The sequence below is a fragment of the Mustelus asterias genome, chromosome 17 (assembly GCF_964213995.1).
Source record: "Mustelus asterias chromosome 17, sMusAst1.hap1.1, whole genome shotgun sequence".
NCBI classification, from domain to species: Eukaryota; Metazoa; Chordata; class Chondrichthyes; order Carcharhiniformes; family Triakidae; genus Mustelus; species Mustelus asterias.
The window spans coordinates 7,261,565-7,287,732 of NC_135817.1; the positions used below are offsets into that span (position 1 = coordinate 7,261,565).

At 44.7% G+C, this 26,168-nt stretch overlaps 1 protein-coding gene across 1 annotated transcript in view; it reads left to right on the forward strand.

The window, feature by feature from the left end:
- Window positions 1-25,958, forward strand: part of htr2aa (5-hydroxytryptamine (serotonin) receptor 2A, genome duplicate a) — a 403,646-nt gene extending 377,688 nt beyond the window's left edge. Inside the window, exon 5 of the mRNA XM_078231947.1 lies at window positions 21,739-25,958. Coding sequence (XP_078088073.1) covers window positions 21,739-22,586 — 848 coding nt within the window. The 3' untranslated portion in view covers window positions 22,587-25,958. The remainder of the gene's footprint in view (window positions 1-21,738) is intronic.
- Window positions 25,959-26,168: the final 210 nt, after the last annotated feature.

Here is a 26,168-nt window from a genome sequence, read left to right on the forward strand (position 1 = left end):
GTTTCTCACCTCTCATGATCTTGCCAGCTCCATTTTGCTGGCAAAATCGGCCTCATGGATTTAAATGTTAATGACATGTTTTACTCGTCATTGGTGGAGCTTGGTGGAGGTGGAGCCTGGTGGGAGTGGAGCCTGACGGGGGAGGCAGGGGTGGGAGACGCAGAGGGGGGCGAGGTGCCAAGGGGGGGGAGGGTAGGGGGGAACCCTGCAGAAAGGTTGGGACAATTGGTCGGGATGGTGATCACGGGGGTGGGGGCAGTGATTGGGGGATGGGACGACGATCGGGAGATGGGGGTGGTGATCAGGGGAGTGGTCAATCGACTGAGGCAGCGATCCACAGGGGCAGCGATTCGGATGGGGTCAATCAGCCGGGGCGGCGAATGGGGTTTGGGGAGTGGGGGAGGGGGGGGCGGGGGTTGCAATGTCCATGGGGGGATGGGAGGAATGACACATTTCCCAGTATACTGTGTACATTGTGCCTGCGCAATGGCGCCCCTAGAGCTCAGCAGCTGGATTTTCAGGTGAGCTGAGAGTGCCGTAAAATCATGTCGCTCAGCTGGCTGAGAAAACCAGCGAGAAATCCAACCATTTTCTCGCCCATTCTACACTTGGAAATCTTCTGAGAAACTCCACGCATGAAATAGGAGAGAAGTAGGCAATTCAGCCCTCAAGCCTGCTCCGACATCAAATAAGATTATGGCTGATCTGTTTGTGTTGGATTCCACATTCCCATCTATCCCCAGTAACCCAGACAGAATTTGGACTGAGAAAAACTTAATTAAATAGACAGATTAAGCAGCAGGTGCAGCAATATGGAATAAATGAAAACTTTCCAGAAGCCACGAGTGAGGAATATGGCAGAGGTTTTTTAGGACTTTTATTATATTGTAATATAATCTTCTGAACCAGTAACTTAATTGATGCATGAGGTGCTTAATCCAAATTTATAACAAAATAGCAATAAAACAGTCAAATAAAAACCAAACATTAGGACAAAATGGAATATTTTCCAGATAAGGTTTTAGTCACAGATTTTTTAAAAATGTCAACACTGTGGTTATATTAAAAGCCTGGAAGATAGTAATTAATTTTATCATTTATTAGGGGTCAGAGGTCTGCAACTAGGATTTATAAGCCTAGTTGTATTTCAATCTCTGAATGAAATATTGGGATCTTTTATAGGACAGGTGTCTAAGGACTGAGAGCAATGGCGATAGCCCCAGTAATGACAGAGGTGTGTTGAGATCAGGGTTGTGGAGTGGGGTTTGTTGTACGATATAAGGTGTGAAATCTAGAAGTTTAAAGGTGCTGATCTATGCTATTGAAGCCACTTCATTATGATTTTACTTCCTGTTTGGTGCTGAATGTGCAGCTGTGAACTCGGTGCGAACCCATATGATGTATGAACCCAGCTGGAGTACTTAAAGACCCAATCCAAAAGTTGGCATTTGGAGGAGATTAAAACCCCATGGGCCAGGCAGTAACACCCATGTCCAGTGAAAAATATATTTTTTTAAAAACACTAAGATACATAGTCATGTTACTGGTATTCAACAAAGGCATCTGGATCAATTAATTGGATGATCTAATGACAAGTAAGTGTTTTTCATGTAGATAAATGTAAGGTGGTGTACGGTGGAACAAAGAACATCAAATGTGTAGAATTAAGGGAGAAGTGTGAAAGAAGGATTTGAACTTTAGCGCTGGTCATTGACTGGAGGAATGTAAGCTGCTCACAACATTGTTAGTTAAATACTGGATTGTTCTTCAAGGGTATTTGATAACAACATGAAACTCGTTAATCTAACTTTGTGGTGATCAGTCATAAGAGTACATTTGGAACATGGTGCAATTCAGCGCCTTCTTACCCTTAACAGCCTGATCAATCACTATGGTTCAATGCACCTCAAAGTATGATACTCAATTCCCCAAGGCAGCAAGAGCCAGATTCAATGGACTGTGCAGTGCTCACCAATCTTGGAGAGCATAAGGAGAAAGAACTGTGTCTTTAAGCTGGAAAGAAGAAACGTAACCATCTATGACCACTGTTGTTAGCTGTTGTTTGCTTCAAATGATCCTTAAGCGACATTGATCCTGACCCTTTCCCTGCTCTGTTTACTGGGAAGGTCCAGTATTCAGTAGGCGCTGCACTCTACCAACATACCATTGGGGTCCTAACTACATCATAAGGACTAATTTTGCACGGCGAAATGAGGTTTCACCCCAGTCCTGATGGGACCGCTGGCACTTTCTAAATTAAGACAACATGAAAAATCCTAGCGGACGGGCAACAGGTGAGGAGTTGGTGCTGAGAAAACATTTACAATATACCTCCCCTAATAGGGAGGCAGTGGGATTATCACTGGACTAATTATCCAGAGACCTAGGGTAATGCTTTGGGGACTCAGGTTCTAATCCCACCATGGCAGTTGGCGAAATTTGAATCCGATAAAAATCTAGAGTTAAAAATTCCATTGAAACCACCCACATTACCAGGAAACCTGCGACCAGCAGTGCGCCCACTAGTGGGATGATTGAATCCCATTGGTATGAACGGTCAGATAATTGTGGCCAATGTAGTTGACACTTAAATACCTTCTGAATTGGCATAGCAAGCCACTCAGTTCAAGGGCAATTAGGGATGGGCAACAAATGGCCTGGCCAGTGATGCCCACATCTCATGAATGAATAAAAAGCAATTACTATTTTCGTGTCACTATCCTAATGTTCGCAATGGATGGTACAATCAGGGCATTTTGTAGCGAAAAACAGAAAATGCTGGAAAATCTCAGCAGGTCTGGCAGCATCTATGGAGAGATAATAGAGCCAACGTTCTGAGTCTAGATGACCCATAGTGTTGTGCTTGCGGTGGCTAGGGGAGAGAAGCAGTTAGTAAGGTTATCCATCCCGGGCCCCTCACTCCCTCCCAACAACCAGTGTCCCCATGAGTTTGGACGATGGCAGCCCAACACCATCCCCAGTGCCACATGCCACCTCAATGGGTTGCCTACCATTGACATATCCTCGCCATGGCGGGCATGGAGAGCATACAGGTGGCTGTGCGGAGGATCCCCATTGGGAACCCTTGAAGCATAGACATGAGCGCATCCACCTGAATGTCTGGCATAGTGGCTTCCAGGAATGGCTAGCAGTTCAGACAGACAGGGGAGGGACAGCCTTGTGACTAGCATGGGATGGGTTCCCATCGAAGACAGCACTGCCGACTCCATACAGTCTGAGGGGCTGTGTTAACACCTGCAGAGCCCCCTTGATCTGGAGCAGCAGCTGACAGAGCTGCTGCTTGTTACTATCAGTGGGACCTGGATGCAATGTCCACAAAAAACCATGGGGCCTGTCCAGCAGACTGCTGGTGGGGCAACCAGAGCAATATTTGTGGGGTTGGGATTTGACCTCACGTGAAACCGTTTGGGGTCGGTCAACAGCCAGGGTGAAAAGTGCGCAACAGGAGCCCTGAGCCAGTGGCGACCCCCACCTGAGGACCCCCAGACCAGCACGAGCCCCCCCAAACCCATGCATCCATGCAAGCCCCCACCCTATCCTGCAACAAGGCAGCACACTCCAGGGATTGGTGCTCAGTGGTACTCACCTCCTCGCTCCCCTTCATTACTGCTGCACTTGCCCTAGAGAGCATCTGTGATTCACGCTGGCGTGACATCATACCGGAGAGGTAGGAACCATCCTAGAGGGGGGAAACGACCTTGCTGAACTCACTAATTATATTGAAATCCATTCACATGCATGTTAATGGGCTTTGCACCCATTTCACGCCAGGAAAAACATGCCAATGCGCAAATCTGATTTTTAGCATCGCACGCTATTTTCCGGCCTCACTGCTCTTCGACCAGCACAGCAGGGTGGAAAGATCGTGAATCAGGTCTCTCCTGTCATGGTGTAAAAACTTCTCTCTCTCATGGCTATTCTTTTAGAACAGTAAGAGTTTTAACAACACCAGGTTAAAGTCCAACAGGTTTATTTGGTAGCAAATGCCATTAGCTTTCGGAGCGCTGCTCCTTCGTCAGATGGAGTGGATTTCTGCTCTCAAACAGGGCACAGAGACACAAAATCAAGTTACAGAATACTGATTAGAATGCGAATCTCTACAGCCAACCAGGTCTTAAAGATACAGACAATGTGAGTGGAGGGAGCATTAAGCACAGGTTAAAGAGATGTGTATTGTCTCCAGACAGGACAGCCAGTGAGATTCTGCAAGTCCAGGAGGCAAGCTGTGGGGGTTACTGATAGTGTGACATAAACCCAAGATCCCGGTTGAGGCCGTCCTCATGTGTGCGGAACTTGGCTATCAGTTTCTGCTCAGCGACTCTGCGCTCCCGTGTGTCGTGAAGGCCGCTTGGAGAACGCTTACCCGAAGATCAGAGGCTGAATGCCCATGACCTTCACGACACACGACAGCGTCTTCGGTCATTGGAACCTCGGAGTCCGAAATGGACATGGCGGATTTAGCTGCGTCGACCCTTGCTGCCTGATGAAGAAGCCGAACCTATGCGTCAACGCTTGACAAAAGAGGTGAGTTCCGGTCTGCTATACCCTGCCTACTTCAGACACAGAGCTGGAGGAACCGGACCTGGCTTTGAAATGCCGCAAGAGGCTCACAAAGCAAATGACCTGCTGAGGTTCCTTGGACCAAGAGCGGGAGGGATGTAATAACTTTAACGAGGTCCACGAGGTGGACCTGTTCAAACATGAGCTCCCTGATTGAGGTAGTTAATGCTGTCCAGCCGGGGAGCCCTGGAAAGATATATAATGTGCAGTGTCTGGGTTACTGGCACTCAGGATGTATACTTTGTACTGTGAAGTACCTGCCTGAGCATTACTAACTTTGTGAATAAATGTGGATTTGGTGAAGGGACAATGACCTCCTGGGAATTATTTCAGCAGGTATAATAGACTGTTAACAGTTTCTCAGAGAAAGGCTGTAATGTGTATGTGTTTTCAATATCGACCGCCTTCAAACTGTGTAGAGATAGGTAACATATTTGTAGTTTAATTTCTTTACTTCTTAGGGAATCATATGTACTTCATACAAGGTTCCCTTTAGTTGTTGAGTATCAAAGACCAAATCTAACCTCAATCATCCAGATTAATATTACGACCTGACTGTATCACCAAGGCTTAGTCAGGAGACTGTTGACAGTCAGGAAAAAAAGTAGGGAGAGAAAGTTTGTTAATTAAAACCCTTAGTTGATCAGATTTGAAAAGAGTGATTGAATGCAATAAAAGTGGCTGAAAACACAGCAACACGAATGCAGGCAAAAGACAAGAAAGGCAAGAACTTTCATCTAGTGCCTTTCACTCTGTCAGGCTGCACTAAAGTGCTTTCCAGCCAGGGGATACTTTTGGACTGTTATGATCTACAGAGCCACAACAACCAATACTATGTAATGAATGAACATTCCATCTCGTCGTCCTTTGGAAGCCCAAAACATCACAGATGTCAGTCTTGCCAATTCAATTCACAACACATGATATCCAGATGCTGCTGAAGGCACTGGATACTGCAAAGGCGATGGGCCCTGACAGTTTTACAGCAATAATACTGAAGACTTCTGCTCCAGGACTATCCATGTCCCCAGACAATCTGTTACAGCTGCAGTACTGGCATCTACCCGACAATGTGGAAAATTATCCATGCATGGCCTGCACTCTAAATGCAGGACAAATCCAACCCAACCAATAACTGCCCCAACATTCTTGATTGTCAGTAAAGTGATAGGAGAGGTCATCAGCAGTGCTATCAAGCATCATTTACTCAACAGTACTTCCAGATGTTCAGTTAGGGTTCCACCAGGGCCTCTCAGCTTCAACCTCATGACAGCCTCAGTCCAAACATAGGCAAAAGAGCTGATTTCAAGAAGTGAGTTGGGAGTGATTGCCCTTGACACCAAGGCAGCATTGGACCATATGGCATCAACGACATACTTATATTCTCTTCCTTTTGAGGCTAAGGCTTCAGCCATCACGTGCTGCATATCAGCTTCATTTTTCTTCTCGAAGCCACCTCCAGGGCTTCAATATCTATTTTGTGTCTCAGTGGCCAGAACTGGTACTCAAAGTGTGGCCTGACTAGAACCCCATACAGTTTGAAGATGTCTTTCCCTGACTTGTACTCTACTGTTTTATACAGCAATAATTCTCATTTGTATCACACCTTGAATGTCGAAAAAACTTTGCAGATCATTTCACAGTTGCATAATCAAAGACAAAGTAACACTGAGTCAGACAAAGAGATACTGAGAGGAACAGCACTTTGAACAAAAGATTTGATTTTAAGAAAGATCTTAAAGGAAGAGAGCAAGTTTGGGATGTTTATGGAAGGAATTTCAGAGCTTGAACGGCTGAAACTACAGTCATCTGTAATGGGATTAAATGATTGGGATAGAAGCAAGTAGACTTCTCAGAGGTCTGGAGGATATAGAGGGCACTTTGAACTGAAAGAATCAGGGAAGTGTGGCTTTACTGATCAGTGCTGATGAGGTACTCCTGTTGCCCTGCACTTACGTCCCTACCTCTGGAATAAACTTTGCAGCCCTCTGATATGTATAGGCCCCAACTGATCAGGAGAGTCCAGCGCTGTAGCTGGGCATGCCTCAGTCGTCACAGTCTCTTCAGATACGATGGTCATTGACAGAGGAAGAGTTTTAACAACACCAGGTTAAAGTCCAACAGGTTTATTTGGTAGCAAATACCATAAGCTTTCGGAGCGCTGCTCCTTCGTCAGATGGAGTGGAAATGTGCTCTCAAACAGTGCACAGAGACACAAAATCAAGTTACAGAATACTGATTAGAATGCGAATCCCTACAACCAGCCAGGTCTTAAAGATACAGACAATGTGGGTGGAGGGAGCATTAAGCACAGGTTAAATACACATATTTACTTTGTTAATCCCCCTAACCTTCACATCCTCGGACACTAAGGGGCAATTTAGCATAACCCCAGTAAGGGTTTATGGTCGGTAACTATAAAAACGAGTCAACCATAGACGTATTGATGGAATTTCTTCACACCAAATACAATGGCCAACCCTTCCTTCTCAATCTGAGAATATCATTGCTCTACATCTGAGAAGATCCTGGAGGCATTCGTGATGGGCTTCTCCATCCTGCCTTTCCAGCAATGTGACAGCATTTCATCAACCCTGTATGGACAGCATCAAAGGTCAAAACAAGTTCTTTCTTCGGTTGAAATGGACCAGAATGTAGGATGACAGTAACTGACTTTTGACCTGAGAAAAAGCCTCTGCCTGCAAAGCTCCCCAAGACCTTCAGTGATATTTTGTAGTAGGGTGTGCAAGTGAGCCAGCATGGAAGCCAAACTCGGGATAAATTTTCCATAATAATTGACTAACTCCAGGAAGGAATTTAGCTCTGTGGTGTTGCTTCCTTGGGGTTAGTGCCTCCTTGATGGCCTTTACTTTATCCTCTACTGGATGTAACCCCTTGCCATTTACTCAGTAGCCTAAATAGATTACTTCAGCCATCTGGAAAACGCATTCCTCCCTCTTCAAGTGGACTCCTGCCCTGGAAAATCATTGCAGGACCTCTTGTTGGTTGCCAGATGTTCCTGTTCTGAAGCTCCGGCGACTAAGAGCTCATCTAAGTGTACTGCAACCCTCAGTAGCTCCTGAATGTTCCCGATAGCTCTTTGGAAGATGACACACACTGATGAGACCCTGAAAGGCAAACAGGTATACACTCATAGAATCCCTTATGTGTGTTGATTGTCACATATTTCCGAGAGGATTAGTCCAGTCGGAGAAAGTTTTGCTGCTTGTTGACTTGGCTTACAGATCTACAATTGGGGCATGGGTTACCTATTGAGTTTGGAGACCTGATTGACCATCTGTTTATAGACCCCACAAAGACCAACTGATTTGTCGGGTTTAAGAATAAGGACTACAGGCGCAGCCCATTTTGCAAATTGCACCGGCTTTATTATATCCAAGCGTTCGAGGTGCCCTAGTTCAGTTTCTGCCTTCTCCAGCATGAAATAAGGGACTGGCCTAGCTCTGAAGTACCAAGATGCAACATTGGGATCAACATAGATCTTGGTCTTGGCTCTTTCTACTTTCCCCAAGCCCTCCTGCAAAACTCCAGGGTATCTACTGAAAACCTCATGCAGTCCTCCTTGCCTAGCCTGAAGATTTCCAACTAGTTGAGCTGAATCTGCTGGAACCAATCTCTTCCCATAAGGCTTGGTCTGTGCTCTTGTACAACAATGAGTGGGAGAGAAGCTGATTGCTGTCTATAAGTCACTGGGGCCACTGTACACTTTTTTTAATAGAATCCTCACAGTGCAGAAGGAGGCCATTCAGCCCATCAAGTCTGCACCGACCGCAATCCCACCCAGGCCCTTTTCCCGTAACCCCGCACATTTACCCTGCTAATCCCCCTGACACTAAGGGACAATTTAGCATGGCCAACCAACCCAACCTACACATCTTTGGACTGTGGGAGGAAACCGGAGCACCCGGAAGAAACCCACGCCGACACAGGTAGAACGTGCAAACTCTATGCAGACAGTGACCCAAGCCGGGAATCAAAACTGGGTCCCTGGCGCTGTGAGGCACCAGTGCTAACCACTGTGCTCCCGTGCCACCTTTATTTGTAAAGGCTTCTCCCTGTAGTTGGCTACTGAGTTGGATGCTCGATTGAAGGTGATTATAGATCTATTCTCTGATAATGGAGACTGTGGCTCCGTGTCCACCTCCATCTTCAAGGAATGGCCATTTACTAGTAATTCCACCATTATTGAGGCAGCTTTCATTGTTACAAAACGATTCAGTTGCAGTGTCCCTGTCTCTGGATCAGGGAATACCTGCATGGTATGCTTAGGTACCAACTGTAGTTTTCCTCCTAGGCAGCACGCGTTTTGCCTGTTCCTGAAACATCGCCTTGGTTGTGTCCTTTGACAATGCCTGCAGTAATCCACCCACTGGCAACCAAATCTTTCTGGTTGGCATGGCCGTTCTTTGACTTTCTGGTGGCGACATTAGGATTCCTATCTCGAATGGGCCCTTTAAGACCTGATTGACACAATACTCTCCAATGAAGACTAGTTTCATGAGTTCTCTCCCCCTAGTCAGAAGACATTGCTGCCTAATTCCCCTTGTAGTTCCTGAATCCCTTTTTCCGCATTCTCAAGTGACAAGGCTATCTCAACATTCTTTTTTAGAGTCCAAATTGGGTTCTGCCTACAGCTTCCTTTGGATGGTTAGGTCATTTATGCCACAACCAATTTGTCCTGTAACATTTCATTAGGAGGCAGACCAAATACGTAGTGTCCAGCTAATTTCTGCAACCTAGTCAAGAACTTATTGACAGGTTCCCCTGGGGTTCTCCCAACCATGTTGAAGTGAGATTATTGGAGAATTACAGGGGCTTCAGGTCATAGTGGTTTTTTATCAAATCTACCAGTTCATTAAATGTTTGAGTCAGTGGCAGCCGGTTAGGTTAGACTTCTTATTACACTGAAAGGCAAAGCCCCGCATGCTGTTAGCGATATCACTTTATGTTTTTTGACTCCTTCAACGTTGTTAGAATAGAAGAAGTAATGCATGTACTCTGTATTGGGCCCACTGGTGTCATATGGCTCTTACCAGAGAAGTTCATGACATTCAGAGGCTGTCTAGATAGAAGGATGGAGGAAGAAAATAACTTATCTTCTCATCACCAATGTAATAATTCAGCCACATGCTGGTTTCCGTCACCAACACCCTTTATGGGGAACCAAAGGAAAAGGCCACTTTTGTGGCTTACAGTCAGGTAGTCTTCATCTCAGGACCTACAACTCCAGTCCGGTTAATGTTACATGTTTAAGAACCCCTGCTGCCTGCTTCCCATTATGTGGAGATGCTGGCATTGGACTGGGGTGGACACAGTAAGATGAACTCACCTGATGAAGGAGCAGCGCTCCAAAAGTTTGTGATTCCAAATAAACGTGTTGGATTTTAACCTGGTGTTGTGAGACTTCTTACTGTGCTTCCCATTAGCGAAGCCTCCTCTCGCTCAATCAGGCAGCTTGTACTCCATGAAGCCCACAGGTAGATCTATTAATCACCCCCCATAGCCTTCGGGGCCGTAATAACATCAATTCTGCAGGGATTTTTTAAAACTTCATTCATGGGATATGGGCAGTGCTGGCGAGGCCAGTATTCATTGCCCATCCCTAATTGTCCTTGAAAAGGGGGTGAGCTTTCTTCTTAAACCGCTGCAGTCCATGTGCTGCAGTACAACCACAGTGCGGTTAGGGAGGGTGTTCCAGGAGTTTTAGCCAGCAACAGTGAAGGAATGGCCATATATTTCCAAGTCAGGATGGTGAGTGACTTGGAGGGGAACCTCCAAGTGGTGGTGTTCCCATGAGTCTTTTGCCCTTGTCCTTCCAGATGGTACTGATTGTAGATTTGGAAGGTGCTGTCAAAGCAGCCTTGGTGAGTTCCTGCAGTGCATCTTGTAGATGGTACACAGTGCTGCCACTGTGCATCAATAGTGGAATGAATGTTCATGGATGGATTACCAATGAAGCAGGCTGCTTTGTCATCGATGGTGTCCTGCTTCTTGAGTGTTGTTGGAGCTGCACTCATCCAGGCAAACGGAGAGTATACCCTCACACTCCTAACTCATACCTTGCAGATGGTGGACAGTCTTTGGGGAGTCAGGAAGTGAGTTACTCGCCACAGATTCCGAACCTCTGACCTGCTCTAGTAGCCATGATGTGGAGATGCCGGCATTGGACTGGGGTGAACACAGTAAGAAGTCTCACAACACCAGGTTAAAGTCCAACAGGTTTATTTGGTAGCAAATACCATAAGCTTTCGGAGCACTGCTCCTTCGTCAGATGGAGTGGAAATCTGCTCTCAAACAGTGCAAACAGACAGAATCAAGTTACAGAATACTGATTAGAATGCGAATCCTACAGCCAGCCAGGTCTTAAATGTACAGACAATGTGGGTGGAGAGAACATTAAACACAGGTTAAACCTGATTTTAATAACCTGTGTCTTTAACCTGTGTTTAATGTTCCCAGTAAGAAGTTTAACAACACCAGGTTAAAGTCCAACAGGTTTATTTGGTAGCAAAAGCCACACAAGCTTTCGAGGCTCTGAGCCCCTTCTTCAGGTGAGTGGGAATTCTGTTCACAAACAGAACTTATAAGACACAGACTCAATTTACATGAATAATGGTTGGAATGCAAATACTTACAACTAATCCAGTCTTTAAGAAACAAAACAATGGGAGTGGAGAGAGCATCAAGACAGGCTAAAAAGATGTGTATTGTCTCCAGACAAGACAGCCAGTGAAACTCTGCAGGTCCACGCAACTGTGGGAGTTACAAATAGTGTGACATAAATTCTGATTCTAGGATCGCATGATAAAGACTCAGGAGGAAAAAAGCAGAAATATTTATGTGAAATAGTGTGACATAAACCCAATATCCCGGTTGAGGCCGTCCTTGTGTGTGCGGAACCTGGCTATCAGTTTCTGCTCCGCGACTCTGCGCTGTCGTGTGTCGCGAAGGCCGCCTTGGAGAACGCTTACCCGAATATCAGAGGCCGAATGCCTTTAATGTTCCCTCCACCCACATTGTCTGTACATTTAAGACCTGGCTGGCTGTAGGATTCGCATTCTAATCAGTATTCTGCAACTTGATTCTGTCTGTTTGCACTGTTTGAGAGCACATTTCCACTCCATCTGACGAAGGAGCAGTGCTCCGAAAGCTTATGGTATTTGCTACCAAATAAACCTGTTGGACTTTAACCTGGTGTTGTGAGACTTCTTACTGCTCTAGTAGCCACAGTATTTATGTGATTGGTCCAGTTCAGTTTCTGGTCAATGGTAACCCCCAGGATGTTGATAGTTAAATTCTCTAATGCTGGAGATGGCAATTGCCTGGAACTTGTGTGGTGTGAATGTTACTTGCCATTTGTCAGCTCATGTCTGGATGTTGTCCAGGTCTTCTCGAATTCGAACATCCCCACTTCTGATCTTAAGATGGAAGAAAGAAATTCTTGTTCAGTCACTAATGCCTGCAATATCAGTTAATATTAGAACAAATGTATGTTCAGATAGAAAAATACAGCAGAAACACTTCATATAAATGCAAATGGCTGATCACTGACTATCTGAGTGGACAACTTTATTTCACAAATAATGGCGGCACGGTAGCACAGTGGTTAGCACTGCTGCTTCACAGCTCCAGGGACCCGGGTTCGATTCCCGGCTCGGGTCACTGTCTGTGTGGAGTTTGCACATTCTCCTCGTGTTTGCGTGGGTTTCCTCCGGGTGCTCCGGTTTCCTCCCACAGTCCAAAGATGTGCGGGTTAGGTTGATTGGCCAGGTTAAAAATTGCCCCTTAGAGTCCTGGGATGCATAGGTTAGAGGGATTAGCGGGTAAATATGTGGGGTAGGGCCTGGGTGGGATTGTGGTCGGTGCAGACTCGATGGGCCGAATGGCCTCCTTCTGCACTGTAGGGTTTCTATGATTCTATGATTTCTATCAGAATGCACATGAGATTATGTCAGAAGCACACAGTATTCTCGGGGGATTCATTTGAACAATGGGTTAGAAATGTTGGACTGGATTTTAATCTGGAAGAGCTTGTGAGTTTGGGTGCAGGTGGTGGGATAGGGGTTGGATGGTGATTAAATCCAGGGAAAACTACAGTGCCTTGGGAAGTCAAGTCCAACCTTCAGCCATGCACATGTAACTAGAGCACATTAGGATATGTGATCATTCTCTGTTCTAAACAGCAATCAGCAGCTTGATAAAACATGAAGAAAGCCATTCACACACATTCAGAGAGGTCATTATCTGTGCCAGTTGTTGTTCTGATGTGGAGATGCCGGCGTTGGACTGGGGTAAGCACATGGCTGAAGTGTGTAGTCCGATAGGTTGACAATGGACTTTCCTGCAGAGGTACTGTTTTATTTGGATATTGGATCTTATGTTGGATATTGGTATTTGCTACCAAATAAACCTGTTGGACTTTAACCTGGTGTTGTGAGACTTCTTACTCCAGTTGTTGTTGACAGAGGATGGGATTTTACGGCCAACAGGAACTTCCGGTCCCGTGACAAGTCATGGAATTTTGGCCGGCCCACCATATCCCCCACAGTGAGTCCTGCCATAACAGAGTCAGAAATCCGCAACCAGAGTGTCCTGACATCTAGCTGTGTCTGTCTGTGTCCCTGTTCAGTTAAACTGTTGTTTTTATAAAGTCCAATATGAACCCCAGCGATCTTTGGTCAGGATTCCTAATGTCCTCCTCACTCCATGTTCTCACAATATATTGGTCCAACCACATAAATTAGCTGCTGTAATTCCTACATTACTGCACTTCAAAAGTACTTCATTAGCTAGAAAGTGCTTTCAGGCATCCCGAGGTTGTGAAAGATGCTACATGAATGGAAGCCTTTTTCACCTTTCATCTTGAATTGAAATTTCATCAGTGCCATCCTGACATTGAATTACTCATGATCCATGAGGATATCTTCTGACACACTGGATAGTGTCCCGGCCTCTGAGTGAGAAGCTGCGAGTTTAAGCTCTGCCCTGGGAATTGATGGTCAAAGAAAGTGCGTCCAGGAGGTGACTAAAAAGTTTGAGTACAGTATCAAACTACAAATCCAACAGATGCCAATGGTAGTGGTCAGCCAGGTAATGGAAAGAAAGTTGAAGCTTATAAACATTGGAATTAGGAGCAGGAATAAACCATTTGGCCCCTCGAGCTTCCTCTGTCATTTGATAAGATCATGGGTATTGATTGTGATCTCCACATTCCTGTTTATTCCTTATACCCTTCATCCTCTTGTCAGTCACAAATCTATCCAACTCAGCCTTAAAAACTTTCAATGACCCAGCCTGTACTATGTGGGGAAGAGATTTGCGCAGACCAACAGCTCTCAGAGGGAAAGCAATTCTCCACATCTCATTAGACCATAAGACATAGGAGCAGAATTAGGCCACTCGGCTCATCGAGTCTGCTCCACCATTCAATCATGGCTGATAATTTTCTCATCCCCATTCTCCTGTCTTTTCCCCATAACCCCTGATCCCCTCATTAATCAAGAACATATCTATCTCTGTCTTAAAGACACTCAAAGACCAGGCCTCTACAGCCTTCTGCAGCAAAGAGTTCCACAGATTCACCACTCTCTGGCTGAAGAAATTCCTCCTCATCTCTGTTTTAAAGGATCGTTCCTTCAGCCTGAGGTTGTGCTCTCTGGTTCTAGTTTTTCCCACTAGTGGAAACATCCTCTCCATGTCCACTCTATCCAGGCCTCGCAGTATCCTGTAAGTTTCAATAAGATCCCCCCTCATCCTTCTAAACTCCAACAAGTACAGACCCAGAGTCCTCAACCGTTCCTCATACGACAAGCTCTTCATTCCAGGGATCATTCTTGTGAACCTCCTCTGGACTCTTTCCAAGGCCAGCACATCCTTCCTTCGATATGAGGCCCAAAATTGCTCACAATACTCCAAATGGGGTCTGACCAGAGCCTTATATAGCCTCAGAAGTGTATCCCTGCTCTTGTATTCTAGCCCTCTCAACATGAATGCTAACATTGCATTTGCCTTCCTAACTGCCGACTGAACCTGCATGTTAACCTTAAGAGAATCTTGAACAATGACTCCCAAGTCCCTGTGTTTCTGATTTCCTAAGCATTTTCCCATTTAGAAAATAGTCTATGCCTCTATTCCTCCATCCAAAGTGCATAACCTCACATTTTTCCACATTGTAACCCATCTGCCACTTCTTTGCCCACTCTCCTAACCTGTCCAAGTCCTTCTGCAGCCCCCCTGCTTCCTCAATACTACCTGTCCCTCTACATATCTTTGTATCATCTACAAACTTAGCAACAGTGCCTTCAGTTCCTTCCTCCAAATCGTTAATGTATGTTGTGAAAAGTTGTGGTCCCAGCACTGACCCCTGAGGCACACCACTCATCACCAGCTGCCATCCTGAGAAAGACCCCTTTATCCCCACTCTCTGCCTTCTGCCAGTCAGCCAATCCTCTATCCATACCAGGATCTTACCTTTAAAACCGTGGGCACTTAACTTATTTAACAGTCTCCCTTGTCAAAAACTTTCTGGAAATCTAAATAAATCACATCCACTGGTTCTCCTTTATCTAACTTCCTTGTTACCTCCTCAAAGAACTCTAACTGATTTGTCAGACATGACCTCCCCTTGACAAAGCCGTGCTGACTCAATCCTACTTTATCATCCACTTCCAAGTACTTTGCGATCTCATCTTTAATAATGGACTCTAAAATCTTGCCAATGACCGAAGTCAGGCTAACCGGCCTATAATTTCCCAGCTGCTGCCTCCCTCCCTTCTTAAACAACGATGTTACATTCGCTACTTTCCAGTACTCTGGCACCCTCCCTGCCTCCAGTGATTCCTGAAAGATCGTCACCAATGCCTCCGCAGCTATCACTAGCTAGCTTACACTCATATTTCATCTTCTCCCCCCTTATTGCTTTTTTAGTTGTCCTCTGCTCGTTTTTAAAGGCTTCCCAATCTCTGGCTTCCCACTAATCCTCGCCACTTTGTATGCTTTTTCTTTTGCTTTTATGCTATCCTTGACTTCCCTCATCAGCCATGGATGCCTCGTCCTCCCCTTAGCATGTTTCCTCCTCCTTGGGATGAATTTCTGTTGTGTCTCCCGAATAACTCCCAAAAACTCCTGCCATTGCTGATCCACTGTCTTCCCTGCTAGGCTCCCTTTCCAATCAACTCCGGCCAGCTCCTCCCTCATGTCTTTGTCGTTAACTTTATTTAATTGTAATTATTTATTTAATTTACCTTTATTTAATTGTTGCATCTGATTTCAGCTTCTCCCTCTCAAACTGCAGCGTAAATTCTATCATATTGTGGTCACTGCTCCCTAAGGATTCCTTCACCTTAAGTTCCCTAATCAAGTCTGCCTCATTACACATCACCAAATCCAGAATTGCCTGTTCCCTAGTAGGCTCTGTCACAAGCTGCTCCAGAAAACCATCTCTTAAACATTCTACAAATTCCTTTTCTTGCGATCCACTACCTACCTGATTTTCCCAGTCCACCTGCATATTGAAGTCCCACATGATTATTGTAATATTGCCTTTTTTATATGCCTTTTCTATCTCCTGATTTATTTTCTGCCACACATCCTGACTACTGCTAGGGGCCTGTACATAACTCCCATTAGGGTCTTTTTACCTTTGCGATTCCTCAACTCTACCCACAGAGATTCTATGCCTCCTGATCCTATATCACTTCTTGCTATCGATTTAACTTCATCCCTAACTAACAATGCAACCCCGCCCCCTTTGCCCATCTGCCTGTCCTTCCGATAGGACACATATCCTTGGATATTTAGATCCCAGCCCTGATCCCCTTGCAGCCACGTCTCTGTGATGCCCACAACATCGTACCGGCCAATTTCAATGTGCGCAACAATTTACCTTGTTCCGTATACTGCGCGCATTTAGGTACAACACCCTCAGTCCTTCATTGACCACTTCCCTTCTCATACTTGTCACCTTTTTTGCTCTGTCTGAGGTTATATTCCTGCCACCTTCTATACTCTGTTCTATTACGTGGTCTGGAAACGTTACTAACCTCTCCTGAGCCCTCAGCTCCATTAACCTGCACTTCTACCCTCTCCTTTAACTTTGATTTTCTAATTCTACATACAACTGAACCCTGCCCCCCCCCCACTATTTAGTTTAAAGCCCTATCTACAGCCCTAGTTATACGATTCGCCAGGACTCTGGTGCCAGGACTCTGGTCCCAGCACGATTCAGATGAAGACCATCCCATCGGAACAGCTCCCCTCTTCCCCAATACTGGTGCCAATATCCAATGAATTCAAACCCATTCCTCCCACACCAATCTTTGAGCCACGCATTTACCTCCTTAATCTTATTGACCCTGTGCCTATTAGCTCGTGGCTCAGGTAGTAATCCAGAGATTATTACCTTTTTGGTTCTGCTTTTAAATTTAGCTCCTAGCTGTTCATACTCCCTTAGCAGAACCTTTGTTCCTGTTCTACCTATGTCATTGGTACCTACGTGGACCACGACAACTGGGTCTTTACCCTCCCACTCCAAGTTCCTCTGCAGCCCAGATGAGATATACCGTACCCGAGCACCAGGCAGGCAACACAACCTTCGGGATTCTGGATCCTGGTCACAGAGAACAGTGTCAATGCCCCTAACTATACTATCCCCAATTACAACTACATTTCTTTTTTCTCCCCCCACTTGAGCGGCTCCCAGTACCACGGTACCAAGGTGCTCATCCTCCCTGCAGTCCCCGTTCACGTCCACACAGGGAGCAAGAATCTTGAACCTGTTGAACAAGTTCAGGGACTGAGGCTCCTGCAACCCTACCTCCTGGATCCCTCTACCTGCCTCATTCACAGCCACACCCTCCTGTCCCTGTCCACTGGCCAAATTCAGGGTATTTAATCTAAGGGGTGTGACTGCCTCCTGGAACACAGTGTCCAGGTATTTCTCCCCCTCCCTGATGTGTCGCAGCGTCCAACGCTCAGAATGTAGCTCATCCACTCTGAGCTGGAGTTCCTCAAGCAACCAGCACTTACTACAGACATGCTCACTGAGAACCACAATGTGGTCCACCAGCTCCCACATCATTCATGAACAACACATCTTATATGGGAAACTAGTCCCTCCCACAGGAGAAACATCTTCTCAGCATCCATTACTATCCATTGCTCAAAACAACAACATGCATATAATAGTCATGTTGCCATGGAAACTTGGACTCCCTGAGTGAACTGTAACACATCACCATCAGTGTGGTCCATAATGGTTTATGGGACATGTGGATCTGATTGCTGAAATGGATGATGTTGGTGGGAGGGATCCTATCAGTCTCCGTCAGTATCCATCCTGCCTCCACCAGTGTAGAAGCGATACATCGGTCGTTTTTAACAGACTAGCAAAAGCTTAGATGGTAGGGTATAACGTTCTAAACACACAGGTTACTCTACCGTTCGGACATGAGTACCATAACAAGCATGAGACAACATCCACTGCTCAAATCAAATGCCAATAACTTTACAATATATCCATTACATTACACCCATTAGCTATATAACCTTTCATCACAAATACATTACAATAAATCATACCATAGCTAAAGAAGAATGGACTTTTTTTAATTCATGGGATATGGGTGTTGCTGGCTAAACCAGCAATGGTTGCCCATCCCTAATTGCCCTTGAGAAGGTGATGGTGAGCTGCCTTCTTGACCTGGTGCAGTCCTTGTGGTATCGGCATACTCACTGTGCTGTTAGAGAGTTCTAGGATTTTGACCCAGTAACAGTGAAGGAATAGTGATATATTTACAAGTCAGGATAGTGAGTGACTTGGAGGGGAACTTCCAGGCGATGGTGTTCCCATGTGTCTGCTGCCCTTGACCTTCTCGATGGTTGCAGTATTAGGTTTGGAAGGTGCTGTTAAAGGAATTTTGGTGAGTTATCTTGTAGATGGTGCACACTGTTGTCATTATGCATTGTTGGTGGAGCTAGTGAATGTTTGTGGGTCTGCTTTGTCCTGGATGGTGTCAAGCTTCTTGAGTGTTTATGGAGCTGCACTCATCCAGGCAACTTGTGCCTTGTAGATGGTGGACAATCTTTGGGGAGTCACGAGGTGAGTTACTTGCCACAGATTCCTAACCTCTAACCTCTCTCGTAGTCACATTACTTATGAGGCTTGTCCAGTTCAGGTTTTGGTCACTTGTAACCCCCAGGATGTTGACTGTAGAGGATTTGATGACGGTAATGCCATTGAATGCCAAGGGGCAATGGTTAGATTCTCTTATGTTGGAGGTGGTCATTGCCTGGCACTTGTGTGGAGCAAATGTTATTTGCCACTTGTCAGCCTTTGTCTGGATATTGTCCAGTTCTTGCTGCATTTGGACATGGGCTGCTTCAGTATCTGACATATCGTGAATGGTGCTGAACACTGTGCAATCATCAGCAAACATCTCCACTTCTGAGCTTATGATGGAACAAAGGTCAATGATGAAGCAGCTGAAGTTGATTGAGCCTAAATAACCACAACCGTCTTCCTGTGTATGATTCCAACCAGCAGAGAATTTTCCCCTTGATTCTTTTTGACTCCAGTTTTGCTAGGGCTTCTTGATGTCATACTCATTCAAATGCTACCTTGTTGTCAAGGGTTGCGACTTTTACCCCAAGTCTAGAGTTCAGCTTTTTTTGTCATAGAGAAAGCGAAGCAGAGGTTCACCAGACTAATTTCTGGGATGGTGGGGCTCTCCTGTGAGGAGAGATTGAGGAGATTGGACTAGTTTCCTCTTTATTAGAATGAGAAGTGATTCCATTGAAATTTATAAAATGATTAAGGGATTATACAGAGATGCAGAAAGGATGTTCTCCTGGCTGGGCAGTCTAGAACCAAATGACAGTCTCAGAATAAGAGGCAAGCCATTTAGGACTGAGATGAGGAGGAATTTCTTCGGGTAGTAATTCTCTACCTCAGAGAGCTGTGAATGTCATTGAGCATGTTCAAGACTGAGATCATTAGATTTCTAGGTACGACTGACATCAGAGATAGTGCAGGAAAATAGCAGTCAGATCGATGATCCAAAGATGATTTAATTGAATGGTGGAGCAGGTTCAAGGGGCTGAATGGTCTACTTCTGCTCCTATGTTTCTATACTTATGACCACATAGTGGGCGGTCGAGCTCCTGGTAATCATATCTTAAAGCATCTGACCAAGCTTGCCTGGCCAAAGCATTGGTTCACATTTCATCATTTTTATGCCTTTCCAAAGTATGCAGAATTTTTCATTTGGAGGATTGTGCTGCCCTATCAAAATCCATCTTAAATTACTATTGTCCAATGAGATGACTAATTCTTTGTTCAAAAGACAATAATTGACAATGAGCATATATTTAAAACTTCCTCCAGTAATTGTCCATCCCTCATACCTGTTGGTAGATCTTTTTCAGTCCTTCTTTCCAGCATACACATGCATATCTTTTATCAATGAGACAATTCAAGCTGTTTAAGCATCTAACGTTTTCTAGATCTTCTGCATTTCAAAAGAAGCAAACTCTTGATATTTTCAATCAATGCCAGTTTGTCTCTTTCTCTTGCAGCCTGCACAACAACTAAGACCAAATGAATTAGCATTTTTAAAACATATAAATCCTTTACCTTCCTGTTCTCAGACATCATGGCAGTGATTTTCCCACCCTGCTACCCTGGATGAGTAACATAGCGGGTCTGGAGATTTGATGGGAGGCCAAAAATGGGAATCATGACCGGATCTTCCCAAGCCATTTTTTATGACATGATCAGCCTCGCTCTGTTCCCTGGTGCAAGGTTGATTACAATATTCATTGCCTAACTTAAATCCATTTAGCGAACCTGGGATGCAATCGTAGCTTGGATTTCCGAACTCGCCACTGAAGGTTCCCACCTGCGGGGATCACAGATGTCCCCAGCAATCGGGACATGACATGATGGCCTTGCTGGTGGGACTGGAAGCCATTGAGGCCCCACCTGGAGGTCGGGGGTAGGGGGCAGTGCCTCTTGGGCAGTGCCAGCCTGGCAGGCTAGACTGCCCACTGGGCACACTGGCATTGCCAACTGGGCACCCTGGCACTGCCAATCTGGCACAATGGCGATGCCCAACTGGCACCAGGCAGTGCCAGGGGGCAGGGCCTCAGGGGGGTGGGGCCAGGCTGGGGGTAGATAGGAGGGGAGGGAAGGGGGGACTCAGCATCGAGGGGTGGGGGATGATGTGGGGCCAGGATCAGCTACCAGAGGTCAGGGCTAGTGATCGGAGGCCACGGCTGGCCAGCAGAGCTCGGGGCTGACGATTGTAGGCTGAGGTTGGCCGTCAGAAGTCATGGCCAGCCATCGGGAGGCCGGCGATCCGGGATGGGGTGTAAGAGCCAGTGATCCTGGGGTTTGCGGGGGGAGGGGGGGGGGGGGTGTTGGGGGGGGGGGGGGGGTGTGGGGGGGGGTGATGGGGAAGCCACGTTTAATGACTTATGCACATATACACTCAGATCCCTCTGCTCTGGCACATCCTTATTTTATATCCCTGACCTTCCCTTTTGCTCCACCTGACCCTCTCCTCTTCGTCAGCAGCGTAAAGTCCAGCGCGTTTCCACCTCTCTTCAGTTCCGATGAAGGGTTGTATTGGACATGAGACATTAACTCTGTTTCTCTCCACAGATGCTGGCAGACTTGCTTAGTTTTTCCAGAACTTCATGTTTTCATTTCAGAATATAAATTACTGATAGGCTTTGATATGTTCTCCCAGGCTTAATTATGTCCACCAATAGATCAATACCTAGATCTTGAAAGCAGCTGTAATATTTGGTTGATCATACTTGTATTTGAAATTTGTGGTTGAGATTTGCAGACATTATTCAATGATGAAATATTGAAGGCAATGCTGTAAGCTTGCTGTGTGCAAATAAATTGTTATATTTCTAACGTTACAACAGTGACTGCACTTCAAAGGCACCTAATTGGCTATAAAGTGTATTGAGACATCCTGACAGGTACTCTATAAATAAAAGTATTTATTTCATACATTTGAAAATGGTTCAGATGAACTCAGCTGGGTTAGAATCTGTTAACCTGTGTTTACCATTTTGTTGCTGGGCATCCTTAACTTATTCTTTTTCTTTCAAATTATCTTCAAGGTATTTCAATGCCAATCCCTGTTTTTGGACTCCAAGATGCTTCCAAAGTTTTTAAGGATGACAGTTGTTCCCTCACAGATGACCATTTTGTCCTGGTGGGTTCCTTCGTGGCATTCTTCATCCCCCTCACAATAATGGTGGCCAGCTACTTCTTGACAATCCGAGTACTACAGCAGGAAGCTACTTTGTGCTTGGATGTATTTAAACCCAAGCCCAAATGGACAAACTTTCGGATGTTTCTTCAGAAGGGGCCTCTGTCAGCCAACTCATCAGACAAAGCAGCAATGTTAAAACCATATGACGTTAAAGGGACACCTCCTCAGATATCATCCTTAAATAAAGAGCTGGAAACTTCAGGAAGGCGGTCAATGCAATCAATTAGCAATGAACAGAAGGCTTCCAAGGTTCTCGGGATTGTGTTTTTTCTTTTTGTTGTGATGTGGTGTCCATTCTTTGTAACCAATGTAATGTCTGTAATCTGCACAAAGGTGTGTGATAAACAGCTCATTGAAGAACTCCTCAGCATATTTGTCTGGGTAGGGTATCTCTCTTCTGGTATTAACCCACTTGTGTACACTCTTTTCAACAAGACCTATCGATCAGCCTTTTCACGGTACATTCACTGTCAATACAAGAATGAGAAAAAGCCCGCTCAGCAAATTCTAGTCAGCACGGTACCCACTCTGGCATCCAGCAAGGACAAACTCCAGCTGTCCAGTACGGAGAGTTTGAAAACCAGCACAGAAATGAGGATCAGGATATATTCCATCGAATCTCTGAGAGAAACCCATCAGGAGACATCTAGGACTGAAACAGTTTATATCACTGAAAAGGTCAGCTATGTTTGAGTGCAGATCTTTTATGAAATAGTACAAGTCTTCTTTGGGATAGTTAATGAAACAGAAGGTAACATGACACATGCATCTTCAGGTACTGTTCTATTGGAATGTTGGCTACCCACCATATCCCAAGACATGATTGTGCCTACTGCCTTTAACGTTATACAAAGCAGAGCACATGAAACTTGGCACAGTTGGATTTTCCAGTTCAGATTATGGGAAAGAATCAAAAGTAAATACATTTGGCTGGATTGGGTATTGCATTGCAACCCATTGCAATTGTTTTAAGTTATTTTCAAATAACCATGCACTCAGAAAGTTTAGTAAATTACATTGGATATACAGCACAGAAACAGGACATTCGGCCAGCCAGTACATGCAGGTATTTATGCTCTATTCGAGCCTCCTCCCGTCATTCCTCATCTAAACCTATCATCGTAATCCTCTATTCCCTTCTCCCTCATATGTTTGTCTAGCTTTCCCTTAAATGCCCTTTCCCTTACACTGTTTGTTTCACCACTCCCTTAGTAGTGAGTTCCTCATCCTAACACTCTTCAGCTCGATGTTTCTTCTGAATTCCCGATTGGATTTCTTGGTGACTACCTTATCTAGTCAGCCTCTAGTTATGCTGTTCCCCGCAAGACTGAAAAATAGGAGCAGCAGCTGGCCATTTGGCTCCTCTGCTGTTCAGTAGGATTGTGACTGAACTGATTGTGGCCTCAACTCCACTCTCCTGCCTTCCCCCATAACTCTTGACTCCTTCCTACACCAAAAACTTGTCTTACCTCACAAGAGCATACATTCTCTTTGTATCCTGTCCACCAAAACTTTTCCTAATTTTAAATACCTCTAGGAAGCCCCTCGGTCTTCTTTCCTCAAGATTAATCTTTCAAGATTATAATCAACAATTCTATTCACAAAATCCGTTTATCATTTCCCTTAGTTTCTGAACAGTCTTTTGTTCATAATATCATCACCATCAACTCCTTCCTGGCTCTCAGGGATGCACTTGATGGTAACTTGTAGATAACAACTCCCAGATTTAACTGAGATAGTAAATTCCATTGTTTTTCCTTTTGATAGGAACCTGCACAAAATGATACAAAGGTCAACTTTAGACAAGAAAAAGGTACAAAAGTAGATTTATATTTGCCAGTGTTTCATGATACACCGTCTGTGCAGTTCTGGTTTACATGATATATTCGACATGTGAATAGTTTAAAATGTTGTGAATACAGAAACTTTTCTTCATGTGAACTGTAAAATCCATATTCAAATACATTATAAAAATAGTAAGAAGAGTTGTAATGGCGTTTTGTTTATCTTATAACTATCCTTCAGAAGGTATCGTTTTGAGGAGTACAGCACGTCTGGATGTACTATACATCTGTGCAAAAATTCAAACACAGCAGAAGCCTTCTTTGACTCTCTTGTTAAAAATAATACATTGCTTTCAGAGTCATACCAACAATACAGAGTCAGGATTAGAATGCAGCACTTGTTAATTTTTAAATTGTATAGATAATGCAAATTGGGAACACACTAAAGGTTGAACCATAGGAAAAAGTTGTGTTTGAATTATTAAAATATGATCAAATGTTTCAGGGGTTCTCTGTATATATTAGCATTTTCAAACTTTTATGCTGTTGTACATATAGGTGAAACTAAGAGATCAAAATGATTTATAATGTTTGTTCACTCTGGGCACCTTTCCCAGGTTTGATTGCGTCCTCTGCCAACTCCCCATTTGCTTCTGCAGTTTAAACAAAGATCCCTGAGATCAACATGTAGCAGAATAAAGTCATACGTTTTGACATTATTTCATGCTGCATTATTGCACAACCTTCTACATAGTTAGAGGATAGCAAAGGCTGCTGGGATACAATGACACTGCCACCTCAAACAAATGCAGTCAAAGGCCTAACATGGAAATGGTGGAAACTCCGTTCCTTTGGGATGTGTTGTAACTCTGCTAAGATTTTCCTTTTAGCCTTCTAGCGTGAACACTTATTCCCCTTTTTTAAGCATCTTCCATACTGAGGCCAATATAGAGTATCAGAGAGATGTGTATAGTACAGTCTAAATGACTAGTCTGAAGATTACCTCCCTTCCCACTCTCTGAGGGAGGCCCACTCTAATCCCCAGATAGCAAGAGCAGAATTGGATGATTTCCACTCCAATATCTCAGGCCAGCTACATATAGCGCAGTCCCTTTATACATATAGAAAACACCTGTTATTAAATCATGAGGTGGAGATGCCAGCATTGGCCTGGGGTGGGCACAGTAAGAAGTCTCACAACACCAGGTTAAAGTCCAACAGGTTTATTTGGTATCACAATGTTTCGGAGCATTGCTCCTTCATCAGGTATTAAATTGAGTGCTTTTAAAACTTCACATCATATAAGACATTCAAATTCACAAATTTACAACAAGTTTTCAGCAGAATCAGAGGGCAAAAGCTTCCTGACATACAAAATAATTGAGGGCCAGAAAGATTTCAGGGTTCCAACCCTGCCGTCCACACAACCTTGCAATCTTGCAGGAGGCAGCCAATTTAAAGGCTTCCTTTGCTCTCACTGGGCAATTGCCTTTGGAGTGTGGATTTCCAAAGCCCAATAGGAAGGCCTGCAACACTGGAAAAGACAGCAGGCCCATCGAAATACTTCTGAGGCTGGTAGGGGAGCATGAGGGTATCTCAAAATGGAGGCAACACAGAAGCCAGCTTAAATTTAAAAAATAAGGAAGGCTCATAGCGCCTAAAGCCATCATTGTGAAGGGGAAACCACACAACAGGAAAGGTTATGGCTGAGGCCAAAGCCTTTACATTCCTGTGGCCCATGGCAAGTGAGGGGAGGCACCAATAGTCCTCCGGCCTGTCACTGTGAGGCTGCCTCCAAGTTGCTAGCAGACTTCGGACTCAGTGGCATTATTGGGTACAGTGGATGACACTGGGAAAATACCAGCCGTGTCTGAAACTTAACCCTAAGTGAGGTCTCAAATTGGCCTAATTGACTGCCCACTGCCGGGCGGGGGTAGCTTTGAGCCTACATCCAGCAAAAGCACACGGAGGGTATGAAGGCATTAGGGAGCCAATGCAAAAGACAACTTTTGGAATTTCCCCACTCCCTCGCCTCCCAAAATCTCTGTGGGGATGGCATGATTCTGGCCAATTATTCGATTGTTTCCATAAGATTCAAACATTCCCTGTTTGTTGCTTTGCTGCAGAAAATTACCTGTCTTGATTTTTGTGCGACCAATATGTAATGTGTTGAGATTTCACATCTCCTCTGTACAGAGAAGACATTGAATTTTGTTCCGAACTGTGTACGAAATCAAGATTTAAGTTTTGTGGCTTTCGATGTGTATTTTGACTCCATATATTGTGCCAATAAAACCATTTCAAGAAACCAGTATCTGTCATCTTAATTATGACTGTAGGATTAATAAAAGGTGGTTACAATTGAATTTTGGAAATATTGCAACATATATCTTTTTTGTCTACGTGGCCAGTAATTTCATATGTAGAGAGATGGTTCCTGCTTTTTATTAGAGATCCTAGTGGAAAAATACAGGCACTGTAAATAATTTCA